Consider the following 23,951-nt stretch of genomic DNA (forward strand, 5'->3'; position numbering starts at 1 on the left):
TGGACGATTGCTCCTCTGTACCTGGTGGTTTGCGCTGCAGTGAGGGCCTATAGGCCCTACCTCTTCCATTTACACCCCCCCGACTGCTCTCACTGGGGGAAGCGGGACTGCAAGGGTCACTGGGGCTGCTGCCGAGAGCTATAGCAGTGGGAGAGAGGGAGAGAGAGAAAGCACAAGCCCAATGAGAATTTAAGAAGAAAGGACAGCAGAAGTGGGAGAGGGCGATTACCCCATTGTGTCATATTTCACACTGGTAAACCTGCTTTGACAGCATTCTACATGTGCACTGTAAAGTCATTTTCAATTTGTGCCTTAATTTGAAAGATTCACTTCCTCATCATATGACTATTTGGAGAAGAAACTCTAACCCTTACAGTTCTGTATTAATCTGTATTAAACCTGCACTGGATTTATAATCACCTTGGAGCAGATGGGCTATTGCCAGAATGTTTATCACTAAGGGAGAGAGAGCTTAAGAGTGTTTATTGGAAGCCTAACTATACAAAGTAAAAGCACACCAGCGCCTTAAAAGGTAAAAAATATAGGCCTCTGAAAACGTCAAAACACATTACATTACATTACATTACAGGCATTTGGCAGACGCTCTTATCCAGAGCGACGTACAACAAAGTGTATAACCATAACCAGGAACAAGTATGACGAAACCCCTAGAGAGAAGTACCGGTCCAAGTGCAGGGAACAACCGCGTAGTTCAACTTGGACCCTGATGGTTAAACTGATTAACACTAACAACGAGAACGGCAACTACGCAATCTATGGAAAAATAAAAATAAATAAAAATACAAGTAGTCGTTAAGACATTCTAACAGGTGGTTCATTTTCAGCACTGCTCAAAGGCCTCCGCATTTCAAAGCACTCCATAAAATACACCTATGATCTCACTTAGGATATCTAAGCAGGTCATCCTGCTGCATGTGATAAGCATGGTTCTCCGACCCGTGCTGCAGTGTTGCTGCAGAAGCAACTCTTCTGCATAGTCACCAGTTCATTACATTACTTCGTTTTTGGCATACGCTTTATCGGACTGCAAAAAGGCATTTTGCATGGTCATAGAACAACTGCTAAACGATTTCAGAGGGACCATCTAGTTTGTACAGTATTTCTGGCCAAGAAACACAGTTTTAGATTCTAGCAACAGTTGACACTAATTCAGACCACAAGATTCAAATCTGGCCAAAATTTGAAACGGTAAATAAGTAACTAAATAATGTATGGACACACCCAATATACTGAAGTACACAAATGAATTGAAACATGATACATACCTCCCACGATGCAAGAAAACAGAATTGAAAAGCTGAGTTCAAGATCCACACAAACAAGCTTGTTCAGACAAACGACACACTATAGTGTCTACACCAGGGGTCCTCAATCTTATCCAGAAAGGGCCGGTGTGGGTGCAGGTTTTCATTCCAGCCAAGCAGTTACACACCTGATTCTACTAATCAACCACTAGTGTCTTTGCTAAGGACCTTGATTAGTGGAATCAGGTGTGTAACTGCTTGGTTGGAATGAAAGCCTGCACCCACACCGGCCCTTTCTGGATAAGATTGAGGACCCCTGGTCTACACTCTCAAGTGGATTAAAAAAAAAAAACTTTAATCTTGAACCATCTTGAAACAGCAACGGAACATTGCCAGAGAATCATAAGGCTATTAATACTGTGGTTCAGCTATGGAATGCAGACACTATGACGGAAGATAATCATGATGTTTACAGCAAAAACGAACACACAGCTCCATCACTCCAAAAGCCTGCAAAGAAACCTTTCAACTGGAGACAATGCAGATGATCTACTGATACAGCTGAACTAAGTTTAAATCTTTGTCACTTTGAAAAAAAGCACACATTTTTCACCTTCACTTTCCAGGCTAAAAAACATGTTAATATCCTCAGCTAACCCCATGTTTCTATTGATGGCCTGCAAGAAGAACAGCAGCAGTTTAGGATGATGAATCTGCATTTAAATGGAAGTTTAGTTCCCAAGGAAGACATTGCTGCAGCACAGTAGCTGTGAGGTGCAAGCAAAGATACTTAACCTGAATTACCTCAGCATATATACAGCTGTACAAGTGGAAAATACGTGAAATTGAAAAGTTGCCAAGCATTTTGAACGCTCAGAAATAAATTCATATCAAGAGTACCCAAATAAACATGACCCAGAACTATAATTTAAAGAGAAAAAAACTTCCACCCTGCAAGACCAGGAGTCTAAATTCAGGCTGACACGAGCAGTGGATTATAAATCACTTTAATGTGCTTTAACATTTTTAAGCAGCGTAAAGGTTAATCCCACATCTGCGCGTGCAGTGCGAGTATGTGGTGCGATTGAAACGATAATGTCCGCACATTTCTGTCTCATCTTGCCCCCTTCTTCAGCATGTCTCAAAAGCCGCGACCGAATAGGTCAGCTGCTCCTCGTTAGCGAACAGCCAACTACGCTCGTAAATACACCCTGCCACGGACCCTCATGCAAATTAAGGGCCAGCGTCCTGTTAAACCGAAGCATGTGGACATTAACTTGTTAGGGAACAAAGGCTCTCTTTCTTGGCAAATTTTTTTTCCGGCCCTATTTTGTCCCCTTTCAGTTGCCATGTGAGGGGGCTCTGGGGGCGGGGGTGGCAGGGGGAGTAGAAGATGTCAGCGTGTTGTTGATGCGACCAGGGGCAGGCTATGAACGTTGGCTTAGCATGCTACATACATACACACAGCGAGAATGACAAAAGCTATGATCTTTAATCAAATGGTAGACCTTACTGCGTGTCTTCCCACCCTCAAATCTTCCTCCACATTTCTGCTGTTCAATAGCTCAGGTATGACAGGACAGATTCTCATTCTGTCTCCATTTTTCAGTCCAGGGGACAAATTCAGCCCATTACACTCCTATATCCCAGCATGCTCTGAGGCTCATTCCGGCTGAATGAATCGCTCATATGATTGGGGTTACAGAAATTTAGACTCCAGCAGCAAGTCCTTTACAGGATCGGGGGCAGATAATACAGACCAGCAGGACTCCCACTTGAGAAGCTGCTCTTGATTTGCATATTAGACTCAGAATTTATTTATTAATTTATGCACTTACCCACTCTCACTTCCCCGTCAGATGATTTTTATTTCCGTTTCCCCTTGAATATGAATCATATACTGTGACACACTCAAAGCACATTCACTGTGTCTTCCCTTTCATTCATTAACCATTGCAATGCCATATAGTACAACCGGAGCAATGGCAATTGACAGCTAGTTGTGTTCCCCTAAATCACTCCAACCACACACCACTCCACACTGCCCTCCGGGCTACCTGTAACCATCCACCCATTTTCTAGGGTCACGGGGGGCCTGGAGCCTATCCCAGCAGACATTGGATCAAAGGCAGGAATACACCCTGGACAGCTCAGCAATCCACTGCAGGACCCAAACACTCACTCACACATTCATGGACAATTCTATGAAGAGTCTCCGATTAGCCTAATGTGTTTGGACTGCAGGAGGAAACCGGAGTACTACGGGTGGAACATGCAAACTCCACATCTGTTCTGGCTCCTCTGTGTTGGAACAAGCGTCCCAGCCACAAGAGCAGAGATGTTTACTATTTTTCCAGTGCACACTAAAGACTCACCCCTATAGACTGTGCCTCAACTCTTTTACCAGCTTTTGCCAGCCCTAACACTTGATTATGTGTAACTTGTTTTGGTTTTGGAGCCTATGGTCCTTCGCTGTTGTTAATTTAACATGGTTTCAACATAGTTTAATGATAATACTGTTGTCCGTATAACTCAGTTCAATGTTAAATAGGGTAGCTGACAAGTCGTCAATGGAGTCCACACTTCTTGCACTTGCTGTCTCTTGGGACTATACTTTCCCCCTCCAGGGAATTACTGCACTGTAATCCCTGACCTTTGCACTGGTGTCACACTACCAGTTACTCTGGACAACAGTGCCTGCTAAATGCTAGTAAATTACAGCAAAGATGTCCTGACACTTTAAACTTCTGGTCAGCTAATGACACAACCAAGGGTTGAACCTGTGGCTTTAGTGCCTATTGTAATTTTATGCTGAGCACTTTTAGCAACAAGCCACCCAGGAACCCTGAATATTTGTGCTGTGTAATAAAATGATCTATTTTTATTATATTAGGATGCCTGTAAAATCATAATTCAAATGCAGGTGGCTTTTCACTGCACTAAAGAATGCCATTATTATAAAAATATTAATTACGAGCTTATAACATTTTCCATTTAAAAAATTATTTTGCGGAAGAGTGCAGCATGTGATCAGATATGAATCCTGAAAATGGTGGGCCTTATTTATACAACTTTGGCTGCCATGGCAACTCCCCATTACCTCGCTAAGCCTGAGGCGCCTCAGCCTGTTGGGATAGTTGAGAGTGAATCAGCTGGAAGCACAATTAGTTTAGAATTACAAATAACAGCTAGCCTGTGCCTTGCGTAAAAAGAATGGTGGGGCTGTCAACTGTGTTGTCATACTGGGTTATTCTTCCCTAGTAACTAGTATCTATTCTCGCTCATATTTATTATTTTTCCCCAATTTTGGAATGACCAAATTCTGGAATAGGGCCTCTCAAGTTGTTACTTTACCACACTAAGATTTTAATAGCATGGTAAATGGGTTTACATGGCTATTAGCTCTAAGAATCTATGGTTTGCATTATGATTCTAGGTTGGCATAAGTCTACTCAATGTCATTACATTACATTTAGCAGAGACTTATCCAGAATGACTTACAGTGAAAGATAACATAAATTCATCCACCACAGTTGTGTCAGCAACATTGACAGACGGGAATAATTACATTCTCAAAGCAGGCTGGGAAGAGCAGCATCAGTAAAGAGCTAAATGTGAGTAGACTTATGCCAACCTAGAATCATAATGCTATGCAATGAAGATAAACAGAACTCATTTAGACTACAGGGAAATTACTCAGTAAGCTTTTGTAATGCATGGCACATACTGGTAAAACGAGACGTGGTTAAAATGGAGTGCCAGGTGAGTGGGGGAGGGGGGTGGCACGCGAGTCTGACTGGAAGACAGTTTTACCAGCAATTAACAGACGGTCTTATCCATAGCAACTTACACTTGTAATCAGGACACGTCTTAGCTGGTTATAGGAGTTAGTGGAAAACTCACAGGACCGTGGGTTTCTAGGACCACAGCAGTCCTGCACGCTTCAACACAACAGAACCAGCCCAAGCCGAAAATTTTAATCCATGACACAGTGCACAGAACAGGCGCACGCTTACATTCTCAATGTGAATTCTTAAAGGGCACTCTCCACCACACAGAGGTGGAAAAAGAGCCCCAGTCTTTCATCTCCCCAGCTCTGGAGACAGAACAAAAAAACCCCTTTCAGTTTGCCACTGGGGCCGCAAATAAGAGCAAAACCTCCAGGCATAAAAAAACCACAAGTTTACCTCAGGTCAGCGTGTTTTTAAAGTATATATTATCTTGCTGCCAAGCTTCAATCCCCTCACTGAGACTAGCAGAAAGTATGACCAAACTTCCCATCACACAGACAGACCTATCAGGTACTGGGAGCGAAGGGGGGCTTCTCTGTGTAAATGTGTGTGTATTTATTTTATTTCTAAACTAAGTTTGGATAGACTGCAAACCATCTGATGTCCTCATATTTTCCCTTGGTGGCAACTGTTACCATGAATGGATTTCGTGTTTATTATAGCCAAGACGTATGACTGATACATACAGCATGTTACAGCAACGGATGAATATTGACTGAAATACAAGGCAAAACGTCGGTTTTTTCAATATTTCGACTGGGTTTTTTTAATGAAGAGAACTAACACATACAGCTAAAAACTACAGGTTCTAAGCTTGATTTTGATGTATAGGTTGCGGGGGCTTGAAAGAAATCCAGCTGCCACACCAGGCTTGTGTCTCGCTAGCTCCCGCACCTCTTCCTAGATGCGAGGGTTTCCCTGAGTGATAGCCGGGAACGGTCAGCTCTCAGCCCACTGCCTGCTGTGCGCTGGCTCGGTGGGGGCGACTACAGAATATAGCGATCACTTTTCAATAATGTGTAGTAAATGAAACCACTAGTTAGTGAAAGTCCTATGTTGCAAACAGAAGGGGCATTTTTATCTAGTGGCCATCCACAATGATATGAATCGATTTAAAGAAACACAATGACTGACGCATAGAACTTAGCCTATTTATTAAACATTTTGCAGCGCAGTGGCTCAAAGTTTGTTTGTATTGTATTGATCTGGAGTCCTTCTGTTTCCCACAAAACAACACTGCAGATTCTGCAACTATCTCGCTTTTTTGATTCATATGTACTGTGTATCAACTCCAAATATGCACCTCTCAAAAAAGGAATGATCCTCTATCAGAGCGTTCCAATAACCAAACAAGCAGTCTCCACGCAACTGGTGACACACTGTCAACCCAACACAAGCTGACCACAGACTGAAACTGCGATGGGCGATTTCTTACTGCGGTCTGGAAGTGTTTTTAATGAAACTTAAGTCTTTGAGGAGAGTAGCAAATAGCAACGCATCTTTCCGCTGTTAGCACAGTGACGAGAAAGCAGCTGAAGATTAAACTGCCGTTCTGGAGAACAGAAATTTACTGGACAGCATATGCAGAACTTCCTGGTACGACTGTACTCACAGCTGTAGGCGTGTCGTGCAAAGAAGTGCTTTTTGCGAGAACACTGGACAGCGCAAGACAGATTGCTGCTGTTCAACGCTGATCTTCGGACTTCTGCTGGGCTGCGGAAACGGGGGTCTCTATTATCAGTACCTTTGGCACAGATTAGAGTAAACACAGGTCAGTGCCAGATCACTGGAGTCTCTGCAGTGTTCACACTGCTCTACCTGCATTTTGGCCGGCAGAAAGACAGAATGCAGTGTACTCCAAAGATGAGCACAACGAAAACAATTAAAGCCGCAAGCGGCGTTGGGAGGGGTCCAAGCATTGGCACTATTGCGCCCCCCATGGAGTGATTTTAAAATGGTTTTGTCCTCATGATCATATACCTTCACCCAACGTATCGACTGAATATCATGATGATTGTATAAAATATTGATGACTTATCTGCCAATTTTGTGCTGAATACAGGGGCACACGCCCAAGTCTGGAGAGCAAAAAAAGGGTGTGCCCCAATCCTGTTTTTCTCACTGTGTATGTGCGTGTGTGGGTGTGTGTGTGCGTGTGTGTGTGTGTGTGTGTGTACGTGAGTGTGAGTGTTTGTGTATGAGTGGGTGTGCGCATGTGCGTGTGCACGCGCAGATGTGTATGCCCCTGTGTGCATGTCTAAAGGAAATTCCTCATACAGCCAAAGCTGGTCAAGAGTCATACACGTTAGTTCCCTCTGATAATCTGTTGCTGTCGCTTTAACAAAGCCATCTGACATCTACAGTCCTGCAGCGTAGTGATTAGCCAAACATAGCCTACATTCAGAAATGATAAGATCAGCTCTACACTGTGTTTATCACAGTGATGAAGGTGAGAATGATGCAAGAACAAATTGACTATAAGTGTAATCGAGTGTAATGCAGCCAGATTAATACACTCTGGTGTGTAAATGAAGCAGCCGAAAAAAGACAGTGATGTGAAGCAAAACAATTGCAACAGAAGATCAAGCGAATTCCCTTCAAGCTTTTCAAATCAACAATGTTACAACAAATAGTTCTCACTGTTTACTTTAGACAGCAATAAGGACTAAATCCAATTGGAATGATGCAGAACATTCCCCATGATCCCAAAGGAATGCTGTATGCAGAGACACACATGCTCATACACTCACACACAGACACAGACACACACAAACATACACATGCGCAGACGAAACAAAAACAAACAAATCGCAAACACACACATACGCAGACAAAACAAAAACAAACAAATCACAAATACACACACACACAAATACACACAAAAACTCAGGGACAAAGACAAGCACACACAGATACACACATAAACACCTCTGAAGGGAATTAAAGTGTTTACTAAATTCCACATGCTACTCGGACCGATCTGATTGGCTTAAATCTCGTTTAAATGAGCAAGAGTGATGGCAGAAAGTCTAGAGGTCTTTCCCCCCCCATTTTGGCTCCACTTTTCCTCCCACACAGTTTAAAACGGATGCAGTGGAAAATGACTGGGAGACAGGGAGCATCACGCTCCCCCATTACTCTCACCCCCATTACTCTCATTATATGCCAGCGTTCTCTTTCACAGCCATGAGAAGGGAATGCTCAGCCCTCCATTCCACATTAGATTCACATGGACTCCACGTGGAAATGGACTCCAAGGACTCACTGTACTGCACAACCAGCACAGTCAGAATGGATACTGCACAAACAGCTCATTCGTCAGTCAAAGACTTCAGCAAATTCAAATGATTACCTACATGCATGCAGTATATATTTGATTCTCGTTCACACCACGGCTGCCATATGTGTAATAATGCATCGGTTGATCCCATCTACTAGTGAAGGTCTGGGGACTGCTACAGACCATTTCCAGCTCACTCCCTGTCACATATATTTCAGATGGTCTATGAATAAGAATCTATGGTATTTCCCCGTAAGCCTAGCTCCTCAGCAGTGCTGAGCTGCGCTAGACCAGTCAGACCTGCAGGATTCCATTGCGCGCCCTCGTCGCCATGGGGACACACTTCTCCCTGCTGCGGAGCTACGCGCAGCCAGAGGGGGATGACATCACAGCTGGGCTGGAGCTGCGTCTCGGAGCTCATGCAGAATTTGCGGAGGAGAGAGGTGGGGAATGCTGTTCACTGCGTTCATGCAGCACATCCCCCCCCCACTGACACGCTATCTGACTATTGTGCAGTTGCTGCATTGTTCAAATATGCACTGAGTCATCAGGGTCAAGACACTGGGAACATGGCCCAGAGCTGCATCTCAAATGGAAGAGACAGGGTTTCTAAATATTTCACCACTGTCTTAATGTCTTAACTAATCAAAATGAATGGCTCTTTACAGAACATCACATTGATTGGTTCACACCATCCCTTTGTAGAGCTGGATATTTATGAAGCATTACTGCCAATACCAGGACAACCACTATTTGCTATAAGCAGAGCTGCCTTTAAACTCTGTTCATTAATCCCCAAAAATCACACTGCTGTGGACATGGCACCCCATTTTACTGCCAATGAAATACCAGTGCATAAAACAACAAAATACCTGTGAGACTATTTGAAATATAAACACTACAAAATCCGTTATTTCGGTCAGAGATAGCTTTTTAATCGTGGACAGATTTGTTCAGTGTGAGAGCTGCAGTGTTCGGGTAAATTTGTGAGCGTTTGCTGCGGGAGACGCGGGCTTGCGCTGCGAGAGCCACCACCAATCAGCCACCAATCAGACAGGAGAACTGTCCACCCTGGAGGCCACAGACACGCGGCGTCGCCGCCATGACGATGGCACTTCTGGGTAGATTACGGCAGGGGATTAAAACAGCCACATTCAATTACCCCCGACTTTATTCTTCTTAACTCTACACCATCCATAATCCTCAGAGCAAACTGAGATAATGCTCCACAAGTCTGCCTACTTTGCACACCGTCAGCATGAGAAAAGATGTCTGCTGCTCCGGCGTTTGCTAATGCTGCAACTGAGGACATGACGCTCTAGCCAGACAGATGCTCAACTCCATTAGCACGCTACAATAATGAAATGCAATAATGAAATCTTTACCGGTATTATAGATGTAAATCCAACAATAACGCTTGTTTTCTGGTCTTTTAGATTCCTTTTCTTACCTAGCAAAGTTAATTTGCTTAAATTAATATTGTATTAATTTCCAGTTTTAGATCTTATAAAGCAGACTTTTCTTACCCCATAGACAGATATTTGAAATTGTTTCTCAAATGATGAAATTTTTTTTGTTGTTTGTTTTTAAGCTGAATTAAAAAAAAATTTTTACAGTACGTTTGAGAGAGAAGTAATTGCGACACTTCCTCACTGCTGATAAGCACATGTTATGCTCCACCACCTAGTCCACCAGCTGCAGGAGTTCTGATGTCACTACCTCACTGCTTTGGGCCAGACACAGTACTCCACCGGCAGGAGACAAGACAGGAGCAATGACATCACTTCCTCACAACCAGTAAACAGATGTTCTACACTGCACAGGGTAATGAGAAGACTCATCACAGAGTACAGAGAATTGATAACTTTTTTACTGAAGGTTATTAAATTACACTTAGATGAATACAACTGTATACTTGCGTGTCACATGCGTGCTTGCATCTGCATGACAGTCATCAATATGTGATGCACTGTAGCCCAATCTAATTCACATAATGGGTTGCATAAAGTTGTATAATTTTGTACTAATTCTGTAGACCACCAGAGCAACCTGAAGGAGCTATGATGTCACTACCTCATCCCCGGTGGACAGGAACTGCATGCAGCCACAGCATACGTGCTCTACCAGAGTGATCTGCAGAGCAGGCAGGAGAAGGAGCAGGAAGATGAGGACAGAAAGATGGAGACACACAGAGAGAGCAGGAGACAGGCCACGGAAGGCATGAATGCGTTCAGCTCTGTAGAAAGATGGTTCCACTTGGCGAACCGTCTCATTAATACTCTGGTTTTTGATCTCTGTGGCAGCGTGGCCTTTGCAATATTCATCAAGTTCCCCCCCTTAACACATTGCAGGGGGTTTGAAAATAGAACGGGCTGTCAAAACCACAGTTTCTTGCTCACCGCAGAAAACTGCGACCAAGAAAAGTGCTATTGTCCTCACACCATCTTTTAAACTGCTCCAAACACAGCAGGGCCTTACCCCTTTCAGACAGACCCCAAACAATATAGTACAAATTCTGAATGGGCATTGCTAGCTACTTTACTTTCCATTTAAAATGTGCACTAAATCCTACACCAGCCACCGAACACACACAGACGCACACACAAATGTGCAGACATGCGCACACACACACACACACACACACACACACACTAAATGGAACACAGGAAGGACATGCTGCAGTCTCTTCCCACCCACTCACATAAAGTCGCCTTGGTACCAGGGCCACGGATGTCCTGCAGCACAGGGCTTACACTGGTAAGAGCAGACAGATCAAGATCTCAAGCCTTTACTTTCCGTCTACATGGAAAATCCGTCAATAGAAAAATGGTTCCTTTGACACATGCGCACCAACTCTGATCTATGAAAGCACCTCAGGGTACTATACAAAGACCTACAGCTTGAGTTTAACCACGGCGAAAGTTACACCATTGTGGCAGATTTACTCACCAGATACTGAAATGCATACCTCCTCTGATCAGTGCTTCTAGACCTAAAGTGCAGACTACTGTAGATTTGAAGGGAATTGAAATTTGAGTTGGAAGGAAAGTTTGGATAAGGTGTCTCTGGGGCCAAACTACTGTATAACCAGAATGCTGAAACTATCCAAACCTCCACATGAATGCCTCCAGAATGCACAACAACTTGCAAAGGAATCAGCAAGTAAACTTTAAATAGGGGGCCAGCCAACCATATAAATGATAATTTGTTTTATGTATGACATGGTTATACACTTTGTTGTACGTCACTCTGGATAAGAGCGTCTGCCAAATGCCTGTAATAATGTAACATGATACACGCTATCATCTTCCATAACCAAGCAGTCATATTTTAGGTGACTTAAATATTCAGACTGATACTAATAAACAGTAACAAGCCCAGAACACCACAGTGCTGTGTTACACTGCTCTAGTAAGCTGCTATCAGGCTCTCCAAGGTAATCAAAGGAATAAGTGAGTATTTTGATGATGGTTGGTGATAGCGGGTTCAAAGGACCGACCCCAGGTCAGCCTACCGTTTCCTTGAGCAATCTTCACTCCCACACAAGCCTCCTCATCGACGTTCTTTGATGAGAAACAGTTCTGCTTGGCTTTCTTCTCTGAAACACACATACATGCAAGATAATATAAATCAAACCGTTGCCACACTTTTGTAACCTTGCACACATGCATGCAAAAACATACGCAAGAGAAGATAAAACTACTGTGTGCATGAGAGGGACAGAGTTTTATTCTATAGCTTCTCTGAGTGTGTTAGCATATGTGTGTGAGTGTGCCTGTGTGTGAGAACAGAGGCTCATACTGAAGGTATGAACTGAGGTAACTGATGAAGGACCCGTAAACTAAAAAAACAATAAAAAAATACAGCAATCAACACATACAACAAACAAAACACTTGAAAAAGCAGAATACAGGAGAGGCACTGCTTGCTTAATGAGCTTCATAATTATTGAATGGTGCGGCAACTCTGTGGGAGTCAAAGAGAGAGGGCACAAAGAAGATACAGTGTGGCACTGTGGGATACTGGAGGACTCCATGTTAAAGAGGGTCAAGACGGACTGGGTTGCAGCAGGAGCGTCAGTGACTGGGGCTGTCACCAATCATTAGGAATGCTTGATCTGGACAATATTTTGTTTAGCTTTTAAAAAAACTTCTCAGGACTTAAATGTGTTTTCTTCTAAATCCATGTGCTTTTGCCAACACACTGTAATTTGGTATTTGTATATCTAATATTCTTGATGAAAAATAGAATTGTTAACCCTAAGAGGTTTCAATTCTAATTAGTTGGATTACATTAACTAGGGCAACCTCGCTAGGGAGAGCTAACTTGCATTTCTCAAAACAATTTCATATTCACAGAAAAGATAAAAGGGGAACTGGGACACTTCCATAATGACTAAATGCAATTTCTGAGCAATAAGATATTAAATCCTCCACTCCTAGGGAACACACACGCACACACACACACATACACATGCGCACGTGCACACATGCACACACGCACATACACTGAGCACTTCTCAGTGTTCTTCCAAGTTCCCCATTCAATTTGGGATCACCAGGTCACCCTGGGTCACGTGACATGGGGTGCTGCTCCCAGACTGAGAGGCATGAGTCTTTCCATAAAATAAACACAATTCCAGAACACGGTGCTGCATCGAGACATAAATCTCTTACATCACTTACAGTCTTTGACGTCACATTGGCGTATGCACCTCAGCTTTTTACACAATGCAATGGTGGAACACAAGTATTCCAGGGTATTCCAAGTATTCCAGCATTGTTACAGCAGCTAGCCCCCCTCTGCCTGAATTCTGCCTGAAGAAAGAAAGGCAGGGGGCAGAATTCCTCTCAGAGGAGTGGCATTTATGGGGCAAAGGGGGAATCTGGATTTAGGGATTAAAGTGAAGCTTTCTCCATCTGCCATCTGGACTCCTACTGCTACAATATCCCTCAGACACAGAGCTTAATTCAAGGTTGTAAGGCAAGGCAGAAGACATAAGCCGCGTTTCCACCAAAATTACCCGGAACTTTCAGTCCCAGGAACTACTTTACCAGGAACTAAAAGGTTCCTTCAGCCAATGGTTGTCTGCGTTTCCACCGGGGTCTAAAGTACCGCGAAGATTAGGCAAATTAGCCCACTGACGTTGTCGTCGGTCCATCTGTCATATGATTTCTTCTGTAACCCCATACTACCACCGAATATTTTCTAATAACCGGGACAGCCCGGAGGGGTTTATTCCACTTATATACAACTGGTTACCAACAATGACTATATATGGTTACTTTTGTATTTATTGATTTTCATATATCCTCTCAAACACATTCATTAACAGCAGAAAACATGCACACGTTGTAAACAATTTGCTGTTTTATTACTTTCTCGTCGTCAATTCCATATAGGCTAATCGCAAAATGACAAGAATAGAACGAAAACTCGGACTTGCGTGAAAATGTAAATTAGTAGTGGTACAGCCACCGTTTGCTTTCCTTCGAAGTTACTGCTAGCCGAGCAGCGAAGTGTGCCCTCCAGATGCGAACCATGCACCATAAATTAGTCCATAGTCTTCCTGGTCTTTTCGTGGAATTGAAAAATGGCAGTAAAATTGAGTAAAATTACGGCAGTCTGAAAAAGCTAAAGGGAAGATTACTAGAATTAACCTGTTATTTTACCCGGATAAAAAGTGCGGAAGGTGATTTCCAGTTTGCTTGTACTGTATCACCAATGTTAATTATGCAGAACTACCGCATACCTCACATAACTGTATCAAACGTTTTGAGTCAATTACAACGGGCTAACAAAGAAAATCCGGAAGAAAATATTCAGCAACCGAATTAATCCGTTTGAATGTTTTGGTAGCCTACGTAATATGCTGTCCCAGCACGAATGCTTAGCATTTTATAAAACGAATACTAAAGCAAGAAAAGAACAGAAGAGCACACGTTATAATTCCAAGACGTTGACAGGCTATAACCAAAAGTAGGCTACTGCGCCGCATAACATACAAGTTTGATTTGAAGTTATTATGAAAATAAATTGGTTTGCCGCTGCATATTTTCAAACATGGCGGGTAATGGCGGAAAATAAATACAACACAAATGCTACGAGTACTCGACCAATCAGAAATATTCAGCGCTGCAAGCTCCACCCAAAAGGTTCCTGTACTTTCGGAAAGTACTACCCCCCGAGCAGGAACGTTTTGGGGGGTAAAACAAAGCCCCCAGAACTAAATTTAGACCCTAGTTCCTGCGGTGGAAACGCACTGAGTTCCTCAAAAGGTTCCTAGTTCCGGGGTATAGTTCCTGCGGTGGAAACGCGGCTATAGACAGTCACAGACACAGACACCGACACACACACAGACACACACGCACAAACACACATACGCACACACACACACACACACACACACACAAATATGGATGCTGTGTTCTGCTGTTGTCACATTACTTTGCTCCTTCTCCTTTCTGTGTGTATCCAGGTCAGTGAGTGACACACAAAATCAGCTTAAGAGTGGAACAATAACAATGCTGGATAAACAAGCAGACAAACACCATCCCACTCTGCATGACCTCTAAATGAGCAATCCCCAATCCCGATGAAGAACGTGACCTGCAGGACACATGTGACCCCCCCCTCAGCATGTGACGAAACTTTGAGGATCGCCTTATTCTGACTGGACTTCTCATTCCAGTTCTACGGTGTCCACTTCCTGTGTTTCACTTCCTGTCACTCCCAGCACTCCCAGCACAGAAGAAATGGTTCGGGGGCAAGTGACACTGTGGTTTAGCACAACCATTTGAGTTAGGCCTCGACAAGAGGTCTTCAAGCCCAGCATTGTGCCTCACTTACTCCACTGAATAATAAGTATTAGCACGAGAGACAACACGTTCTGTAGAGCAGAGAACACTTCACCACAATCTGTATGCGAGGGTTGCAAAACGGTAAAACAGGCAGACAGACAGTCAGACACACAGAATTTTTATCACTGTCAAGTTCTGCAGTTCCCCTCAATATGCTTCGCTTAGAAAAGTGACACCCTGACAGAGAGCTATTTACCCCCGTGTGACAGAACAAAAGCGTGGGGCTTCAGAAAGGGCTCTGCCCCGACAATGCCAAATCGCCCACAGCCTTGCTCTATTCCCCAACTCCCCTGACTAGCAAACACAACCAGTTAGTAAGAGCGAAGCAAAAAGACAAAATAATCATTCAGCACTGCCATGAAAGACAGACACCATACCGAGCAGCTGTCACAGGCGAGGGAGTGTTCCAATCTTTGAGCCTAAGCATTGCACAGCTCTATGGCGTCCTTTCTGCGTAAACGCCACAAGAAAGACCTTAAATACATGTTATCTCCATTTACTAGTGATACAGAAATTAATCTTTTGATGCACCAGCAACCCACATGATTTTCCCATATTTTCAACGAAAGGCTTTCCTGAACAATACGTTAGTACTGAATCGCACTCTGAAAATAGATAACCATGGCATTGAAAACTGGCAGCCTAACAAAGACCAAACAGATTAAAATGAACTGCTGGACTATAAAGGACGCGCAAATATGTAAAAACATACACGCAACCACCTTGAAGCAAAAGTCCTTTGGCTGCCCTACCTGGCAGAAATGTCCAGTATGCGTAAACACCTGTGTCAGTGCATGCGCGTATGCATGTGACCAGGTGATACCAGGGAGAACAAAAAAATATAACTACCTGAACAAGCAGCTTTCTTCGCCAGACCAACTTCCCCAGTTCTGACCCCATACCAGCGGCGGTCCATCACAGAAAATAATTTGCTTTTCCGTGGAAAAGTGGAGGGAAATGTTCAAGCTATCAGCTCGCGGCACAGTTCCTGTTCCTCCGCAAATCTCTCCGTTGGTGTTTACACACTGCAAAGCTCCGCCTGTCGCAAAAGACCGGTTTCCCAAACGACGCAGTGGTGACACTGTCAAAGTCACCTGCTTTGGGACGTGACGGGGTGGGGGGGGAGGAGAGCTAGGTTCCCCGCTGAAGTACAGCCTCTTCATGGGGATGAAGACCTCAGAGTCTTTAACACTGCCTAATTTCTCAGGATAATCCGTCAATAGAAAAATGGTAAAATCGAAATCCAATCAATAAGGCGCACGAATGCCTCGAAGCAATTCCACAAATATTTCAACGATGAAATTCTTCACAGTCAGCCAACAGGAGATGCAAGAAAAGCAATGCCTGCATTCCTGTCAGTCTTCTGCATTACTGCCTAGGGGCCAATCAGACAGACAGGTTTGTCTTACAGTCGCAAACAGTGAAATCGATTATTATTCTCATTGAGTAACAGTTGTTTAATCACACCCCTAGACAGCTGGGGAATATCTACTGTTCTGGCACTCCACACAGCCTGTGAACAGCCTCAAACAGAATTAAAGTGGAAGTCCCAACCATCATCATATCGCTCTGATAAGGTTAATATTTCACCAATGCTTACACAGTTCCCCTCAGTATCAACTCCTGTAATCGTCTTAAGTATAAATGAACGATGTTACTTACTTTGTGCGCTCACAGCAAAATTCTCAAAAGACTGTTTTCATCAGGGGTCAACAAAAACATAACACAATCAATCAAACTGCTGATAAAATATTACAAAGACTGTTGGCAGGCACACAAAGGAGGAAAGCTCACTGTACTGTTCTGGTGATATTAATGACAACAACTGTTCCATGGTAGAGGTCTGATGTATTCAGAACTACAATGACTGGCCCATGGGATACAAGAACAAAAACACTGAAGAGTGTACAGAGAAGAAAAAGAAAATTAACGTAGAGTTAGCGAAAGATGACATGTCGCTACACAATGCTAATCTCCAGGCTATTATCTATGAAGTGAGGAATGAAAGTTAATAACAACGAAACGTATCCCCACTACGAGCAGACAACACGGATCAGCTGATCAATGTGGAAGGTGCCGTTGGGTGGGAGATAATTGAGAGATATCCCCTACGTACGCAAGCAATGACAGAGACAGGCCTAACGTAACTGTACGTGAGAGAGACGCAATGAACAAACATCTCCTTTTTGTTCGCATGCGACACTACTGACAAGTCTCCGTTGTGTGTGTGCCTAATACAACTGACAGATACCTCCTTGTGTGCGTTTGACTATAAATCCCTCCCAACACAAACATTCCAATAATAATTTCCACGCGTTTTAACTAATGAGCAAACAGCAGGAGAAACACAATGGCAGAGATGACAGGTTGTGTAGTAACTCAATACAACACAATCAGGTTTTAAATGGGGCTGGCTCTCTCCCGACTGACTCTCTTTTCTGTGTGTATGACAAAGGTCATAGTGAACATACTTCATAAAGTGCCCCCCGTGGACTTACACCTTTCACTTTCAAGGTAACTCTGGGCTTGATGCTAGTTCCTTGTCTGGACACCCCACAAGCCAACCATTGGCCAATTGTAATGGGGCCATAGAGGAGAATTTCAGCTGCCAGGGCAACCGTTACCACATCACTGACTTGAACAAATGCTTGAACTGAGCATGTGCAGCTAACTGCGGGACTTCAGAGAGGAAAGAAGTGGTGGCTGCATGCGTTTCATAGGCTGCACCGGCTAGGCTAGGAGTTTGCCGCAGCAATGAGTGGACCTCAAATATAATGCAGCCCTCCATACAGGAACTAAAATAATTTGCATAAGAAATTATTTATTTATTTATTATTTTTTAAGTGTTAGATTTATCTTGAAGCTGCCGTTTTGCTGAATTTGCTGAAGTGGAAGTTGGCCTTCCGTATTTCTGCATGCATGTCTGGGTGAAAATAGCAGATGAGTCAGGACTACATTCATTTCAGCCACACGCACACACATTCAACTTCCCACGTATTTCACTAACATGGCCATTTTTAGCTGCACTGTAGAAGAACTTGAGCAGTGTTCTTATACAGTCCGCTTTGCTATTGGCCCTGATTAATGCCATACACACTTACGGTACCAACACACTTGTTTCCGAGGTAGGACTTAACATAACACCAACTCGTGATCAGCATTCTGTGACTCATGATACAACAGCAAGCAAAGCCTAGAAAAAAATAAATGTCTCAAATACAATGAGCACGAAAGAAATTAATAAAGGCCATCGTGAATGGGCCCTTGTATGCGGAAGCAACAGGCCCGACAACAATCCAACAATCTGAAGTGGAATGTGGGCACCCAAAGGTTCCAGAACCACGGCAGCAGCCTGAAAGAAGGCCCCTGGGTTGGGGCTGAGGAAGAGGTGCGTGCTGGGTATTGATTAGAAGCTAAAGTTGTCAGGGTTAAAGGGGAGAGATGCAAGAGTGAGTGAAAAGAACTACAAATATCACCTCTTACAAAGTTAAAGAGAGAATGAAGACACAGGGTGCATGCACACAGAAATAACCTGAGAAATGATCTGAGTTTCTTAGATTGGGTGAGAGAAGTCATGTATCCTTCACTTGCATTTTATCATTTTTTTTTGCATATTTTTTGCAGTTTTTTGTAAGTTCCCCTTTATGACTTCCCATTTTTTCTTTTCTGCCATATTGACCCTGTTTGCCTCCCTCGTCTCCCCTCCTGGTTCTGCACAGTAAAGGATTCTCACTTGGGAGCACAGTACACACACACACACACACACACACACACACAGTGGAACAAGGGACAGCTCTCCAGTTTTTGAAAATGAGCAAACACAGCCTGGGTTCACATCATGACAAAGAGCTTATTTCATCCAGACAGATTGTGTTGAAGAAACCTTACAGCAGAACAGTTTTTACATTGCTAGCTACCCCACTGAGAAACATAAGAACCAAGGCTAACAGTGCAGCAATACATCTACGCAATGACAACACAGTTTCAACACAGGAAACTCTGGAGCTGACAACATTAAAGAGGGAAAGAGTATGTGAGAGAGACAGAGCCCCAGTCAACATCCTCCCACTGCTAACACAGCATTGTGCAATGTGTAATGAGCAAGGCCTTTACAAGGGATTTACGCAGACACACACACACACACAGATACACACACACACACCACACATATACCCCTTTGAGGTGTCACAGGTTAGGGGCACTAACGGGAGTTCAGAGTCGCAGTTCTGGTTCAGTGACATAGAGGTCAGAGGTCATTGGCTGACAGTTTCTGCAAAGCAGTGAGGAATTAGTAGAGAAGGTGGCAGGGTATGGCTGTGCTCCTAGTGTGGCTGGTTCGTTCCCAGTATGAAACCTGATGAAAGACTTGTGGCCTCCATATCCCTACCCCCTAAACCAGCTGTTCTTTGCAAGCAGTTTCTCAATTTAATCCCCTACAATGGGAGCCTGAAACCCCCCTCCCGCCAGACCCAACAGCACAGCGTCTCCAGAGACAACAGCGCTGGTCAGCGGAAACGCCCACTCACGACCCCTACCCCCCCCACCCCAGGACACAGAGGAGCTGGGGAAAGACGGCTAAGGGGGCAGAGACGGACTATCAGCCAGGCACACTGAAGGTGAACAGATGCAGCCGAGGCAGTGACAGCTTGCCTGGATCCACCGTGCACAGCTGACAGAACTACCGGCAGCCATGGCTACTGAGGACCCTACGCGCGCGTGTGTGTGTGTGTGTGTATGTGTGACACTCCGTGGTGTGTGTGATACTCAGGCTTTGTTTGTGAGCTGCCGTGAGATCCACCTGAGTACCACAGAGTATCACACACACACACACACACACACACACACACACACACACACACACACACGTTCATATATACACACACCCACTCTCACACAAACATACACATAATCTCACACAGAAGCATTTACAAAAACACCCAAATAAGCACACAGCACTGTTATGCTGTATTTCTCTGGTCTTATTACCCATTAGTACGATTGCCTTATTGAATGTGTTTCTTCCTTTGTTAATAAGAGGTTTGGGGGCATCACCAGCCCATTTTGGGTGGAAGGCTGCTGCTTGTCTTACAGCATAAACACACCTCTCTGCTATTTCCTTCTCTCTGTCTATAACATGTCTTTCCTGCTCTCTGATCAGCCTGTCCAATCACTTCTTTAAGAGGGCACCACGGTGTAGAAATACTTGCTTGCATCTGTACCTGTGTGCACCGAGCACAATGTCAGATCAATGCCTAAGCGAGCGGGCTGAGGCTCTCGACAGAAAGGACACTGACCTGAGGCAAACCTCCTGCTAATCCAAACAGCGGCGGTTCATCAGAAAGTCCCGCGCGTGCTGACCCAGGATCAGGGCTCCGTATTCCCCGTTCGTGCTATTCCACACAGAGCAGGCATTCCTCTCTTTCTCTCACGCGATCTGACGGCTCTGAGTCTGCGGTTCACATTCCTACTGAACGGTCTCCTGGCTGGTCTCTCGACGCCCTCCCTCTCTCTCTCTCTCTCTCAGCTTTCTCCTCCCTCTCTCAGTCTTACCCTCGCTCTCTTTCACTCCTCCCTCTCTCTCACTCTCTCAACCCCTCTCTTCCTCTCTCTCTCTCACGCTCTATCTTCCTCTCTCTCTCTTCCCCTTTCCTCTCTCCCCCCTCCCTCTTCCCTTTTCTTCCTTCTCTCTCTCCCCTCCCTTCCTCTCTCTCTCTCTCTCTCTCTCGGCGCTCGCAGCTCGCGAGGATAATCGCATTCCAGCGCAGACGGAGCATATGGCAACAGCGCAGCTCGCCCGGGTCTGTGGCGAATCCCCTCTTTCTGTGTGCGTGTGCGAGCGCGTCTGAGGCTCGCCGGGCCGCGCTCACAATCGGCCCTATTGTGCTGGCGGGGGTGGGGGGTGGGGGGGTGGGGGGTCAGCGCGCAGAGGAGACGCAGCACACGCTCATCTGCTGCCGCCGCTAATGCTACCGGCTAAGGGCTGGCAGGTGCTGACCCTGATACACAATGATGAGGGTGGGGGAGGGCATGCGAGAGAGAGAGACAGAGTGAGAGTGAGAGAGAGAGCGAGAGAGAGAATGAGAATGAGAGAGAGAGCAAGAGAAAGAGGCAGAGAGAGAGAGTGAGAGAGAGAGAGGGAAATAGAAAGACAGAGAGAGTGACAAAAAAGAGAACTGAACTGTACTGTTCCCGTCACCCCGTGTGATGGCCGTGTGTGTTTGAGTGTGTGTCACTCATAATGGAGAGTCAGCAGGGGGTGGAGGTGGGGGGGTATGTGACGATTCTCTCCCTCTGCACTCAAGTGCATTCAGAGGTCATGTGACAAACCGAGAGAATGAAAAATAGAAAGGAGGTGAAGAAAGAGCCCGAAGCAGAGCACCCCAGTGAATGCAGATGAGTCAGGGCTCGGAGGGCGGGGGGGGGGGGGGGTCTGGGAGCCACTGTGACACTGGAACAGTGGCACTACATGTCCTAAAGCAAAGGGACCGGCCCTACAGTAGCCCCCCACTTACAGCACACCTCCTCTGCTGTTCAAAAACAACAGCATGCAGGTGAACCAGAACGGCATGTTACTGACACACCCCGTCTTCTCTGACTTCCCCTCCCTCCTTCTCTCTCTCACGCTCTCTCTCGCGCTCTCGTTCTCTCTCTCTCTCTCTTCAAGAGGAGGAAGAAGGGCCAGACACGCATACATGCTGGAGACCCTCGTCTTCAGCCTAGCAGGGTACTCATGCCTCTGCGTAGCCGTGGAGGCCTGTGGTTTACAACCCAGCAACACCTCCCTCCCACACACACACACACACACGCACACGCGCACACACACACACACACACACACAAGGCCAGCGTGACACGAAGCACCAAGAAAGAGAAGTATGCTTCAAGAAATTAAGAAAGTCTCACCTAAAAATTTAAACAATGACGACGCTACAGTGCATTTATTAAAATAGACAGCGCTGAGTGCGAGTGAGAAGGTGTTCTCACATCGTGAATTTTCACACAGTTCATAGAAACAGTGACACAGTCAGCAACACCAACAACCACCCCCTCCCCCTCTTTCCAGACAGTCCATTGAGGGTGATACACATGCACACACAAACACACACACACACACACACCATGATTTTAGCAGCGATTTAGCTCTTCTAATTACTCTTCATTTTTGCAAAAGCTTACCACAGGTTAAAGTCCTGTAGTGTCCTGTGCCCTGAAAGTTATAATACTTGCTTCCAACTTGTCTGCCGATATTAAGCACATATGAATTCCTCCTGAGTCTTTACCAAGTAGCACCATTTGTGAGGTAGGATGAATTTCTCATGCAAATGAAACCTCCCATGAATACAACCCAACGGTGAGCTGCGAAAAGCTTTGTGGAAACAATCAGTATCATTAAGCGTCCTGGCGCTTTGACCGGGCTTGGCGAGGTTTTGTTTGGAAGAGGCTCCTTCGGGGGCTACTGGGTGGCTCATCCTGTTGCGACGCTGTCCCGGTTCATGGACAGGCCCGTGCTTTAGCACAGGATCTGGGCCCGCCGGTGCTGACTCTGTCACCGGCAGCCCATTACAGCTGTGTTTTTTCAGGCTGAACAACATTTTTATGTTGTTCACTTCCTTAATGCTTTGTGTAACACCCTCAGCGCTCACGTGTGTGTGTTTGAGTGCGCACGCGCGTGCTATTCAAACTAAGAATGTGCAGAATGTTACATGCCTATTGATGCCTATTTATTACCTTATGGCAGGTTAGTACAGCCGAAGGCACTGCAAGACCTGGGGGTGGTTTTTCACCATGAAATTTTCAATTTTCAGTGTAAACTATGTGCCTACAGAGCATGTGCAGAGTCTGCAGTGACAGGCCCAGATCACTGTGTAGTCCTGTAACACAAGCTTTCTCACACACTGAACTGAACACTGAGCCTCAAATAAAATAGACTTATGACTCTGTGAACGCCACCCCCACTCCATTTTGACCGGTCAGACTTTTCCTCTCCTTACGCTCATTCCACTCCTCATCCTCATCTATCTCGGAAGTGCAGACTGAAGTTGCGTAGCAGTGGTGGTGGTGGGGGGCTCCTCAATATTCCCTGTCCGCGTCACGAACCCGTGATCCCGTATCCTTCCGCCTTCCGGAGCGACAGTCTCCACGGACACCAGAGCGACCCGCTCCCAGCCAGAGCTCATTAAGGACGCCGCAATTAGGGGAGGGCCTCCTCCGCCAGCCGTAACCACTTCCAGGCACTTTCCTCCAGAGCGGCCTGACCCCCATCCTTTTAGAGCCGTCCCCAGCGGCGGGCTAGCTCGCCAGAGGGCCCTCCTCACAGCGGGGACGTCGGGCAGCCCTCCCACCGCTAACACGTAGCGCACATACCGTACGCACGGACAGGCAACGCCGTTCATAATTCATGGGCATAATGGCCGCTGAAACTGTCGCTGTCGTTCATCAAGCTTTGACGCCGCGCGGCTCGGTCCGTACCGCAGTCCCAAAGCAGGCTGCATTGCTGAGAACGCCGCGCCCATTACCTGAGGAGTGAACGCTGTCACCGAATGACTGCGGGCCATGTGTGCATGACACGCCTCAGGAATCCTGTCTGATTGGTTAGTTTGGCAGGTTCACAGTCCCTGAAACTGCCATCTCTGCCATTACAGGAGAAGAGTACTCATTGTTGGTTTCAGTATCATGCATATAAAACATTTACAGAAAACAGAATGACAAGTGATAAATCCATTTGGTTGTGTTTTCTCAAGTTTTCTAACACGGAT

General features: G+C 45.2%; 1 protein-coding gene across 7 annotated transcripts in view; it reads right to left on the minus strand.

Annotated features, from left to right (window-relative positions):
* fgd4a (FYVE, RhoGEF and PH domain containing 4a) overlaps positions 1-23,951 on the minus strand; it is a 53,842-nt gene that overhangs the window by 16,996 nt on the left and 12,895 nt on the right. For 6 of the 7 annotated variants that reach the window (XM_064342935.1, XM_064342934.1, XM_064342933.1 and 3 more), the window contains 2 exons: positions 11,851-11,934; positions 22-138 (listed from right to left, as the gene is read on the minus strand). In XM_064342935.1, the coding sequence (XP_064199005.1) occupies positions 22-138; positions 11,851-11,934 (201 nt within the window). Of the gene's footprint in view, positions 1-21; positions 139-11,850; positions 11,935-16,045; positions 16,207-23,951 lie in introns of those variants that run through there. The other variant, XM_064342936.1, reaches the window with a different exon arrangement.

Source organism: Anguilla rostrata, chromosome 7, assembly GCF_018555375.3.
Source record: "Anguilla rostrata isolate EN2019 chromosome 7, ASM1855537v3, whole genome shotgun sequence".
Lineage (NCBI taxonomy): Eukaryota > Metazoa > Chordata > Actinopteri > Anguilliformes > Anguillidae > Anguilla > Anguilla rostrata.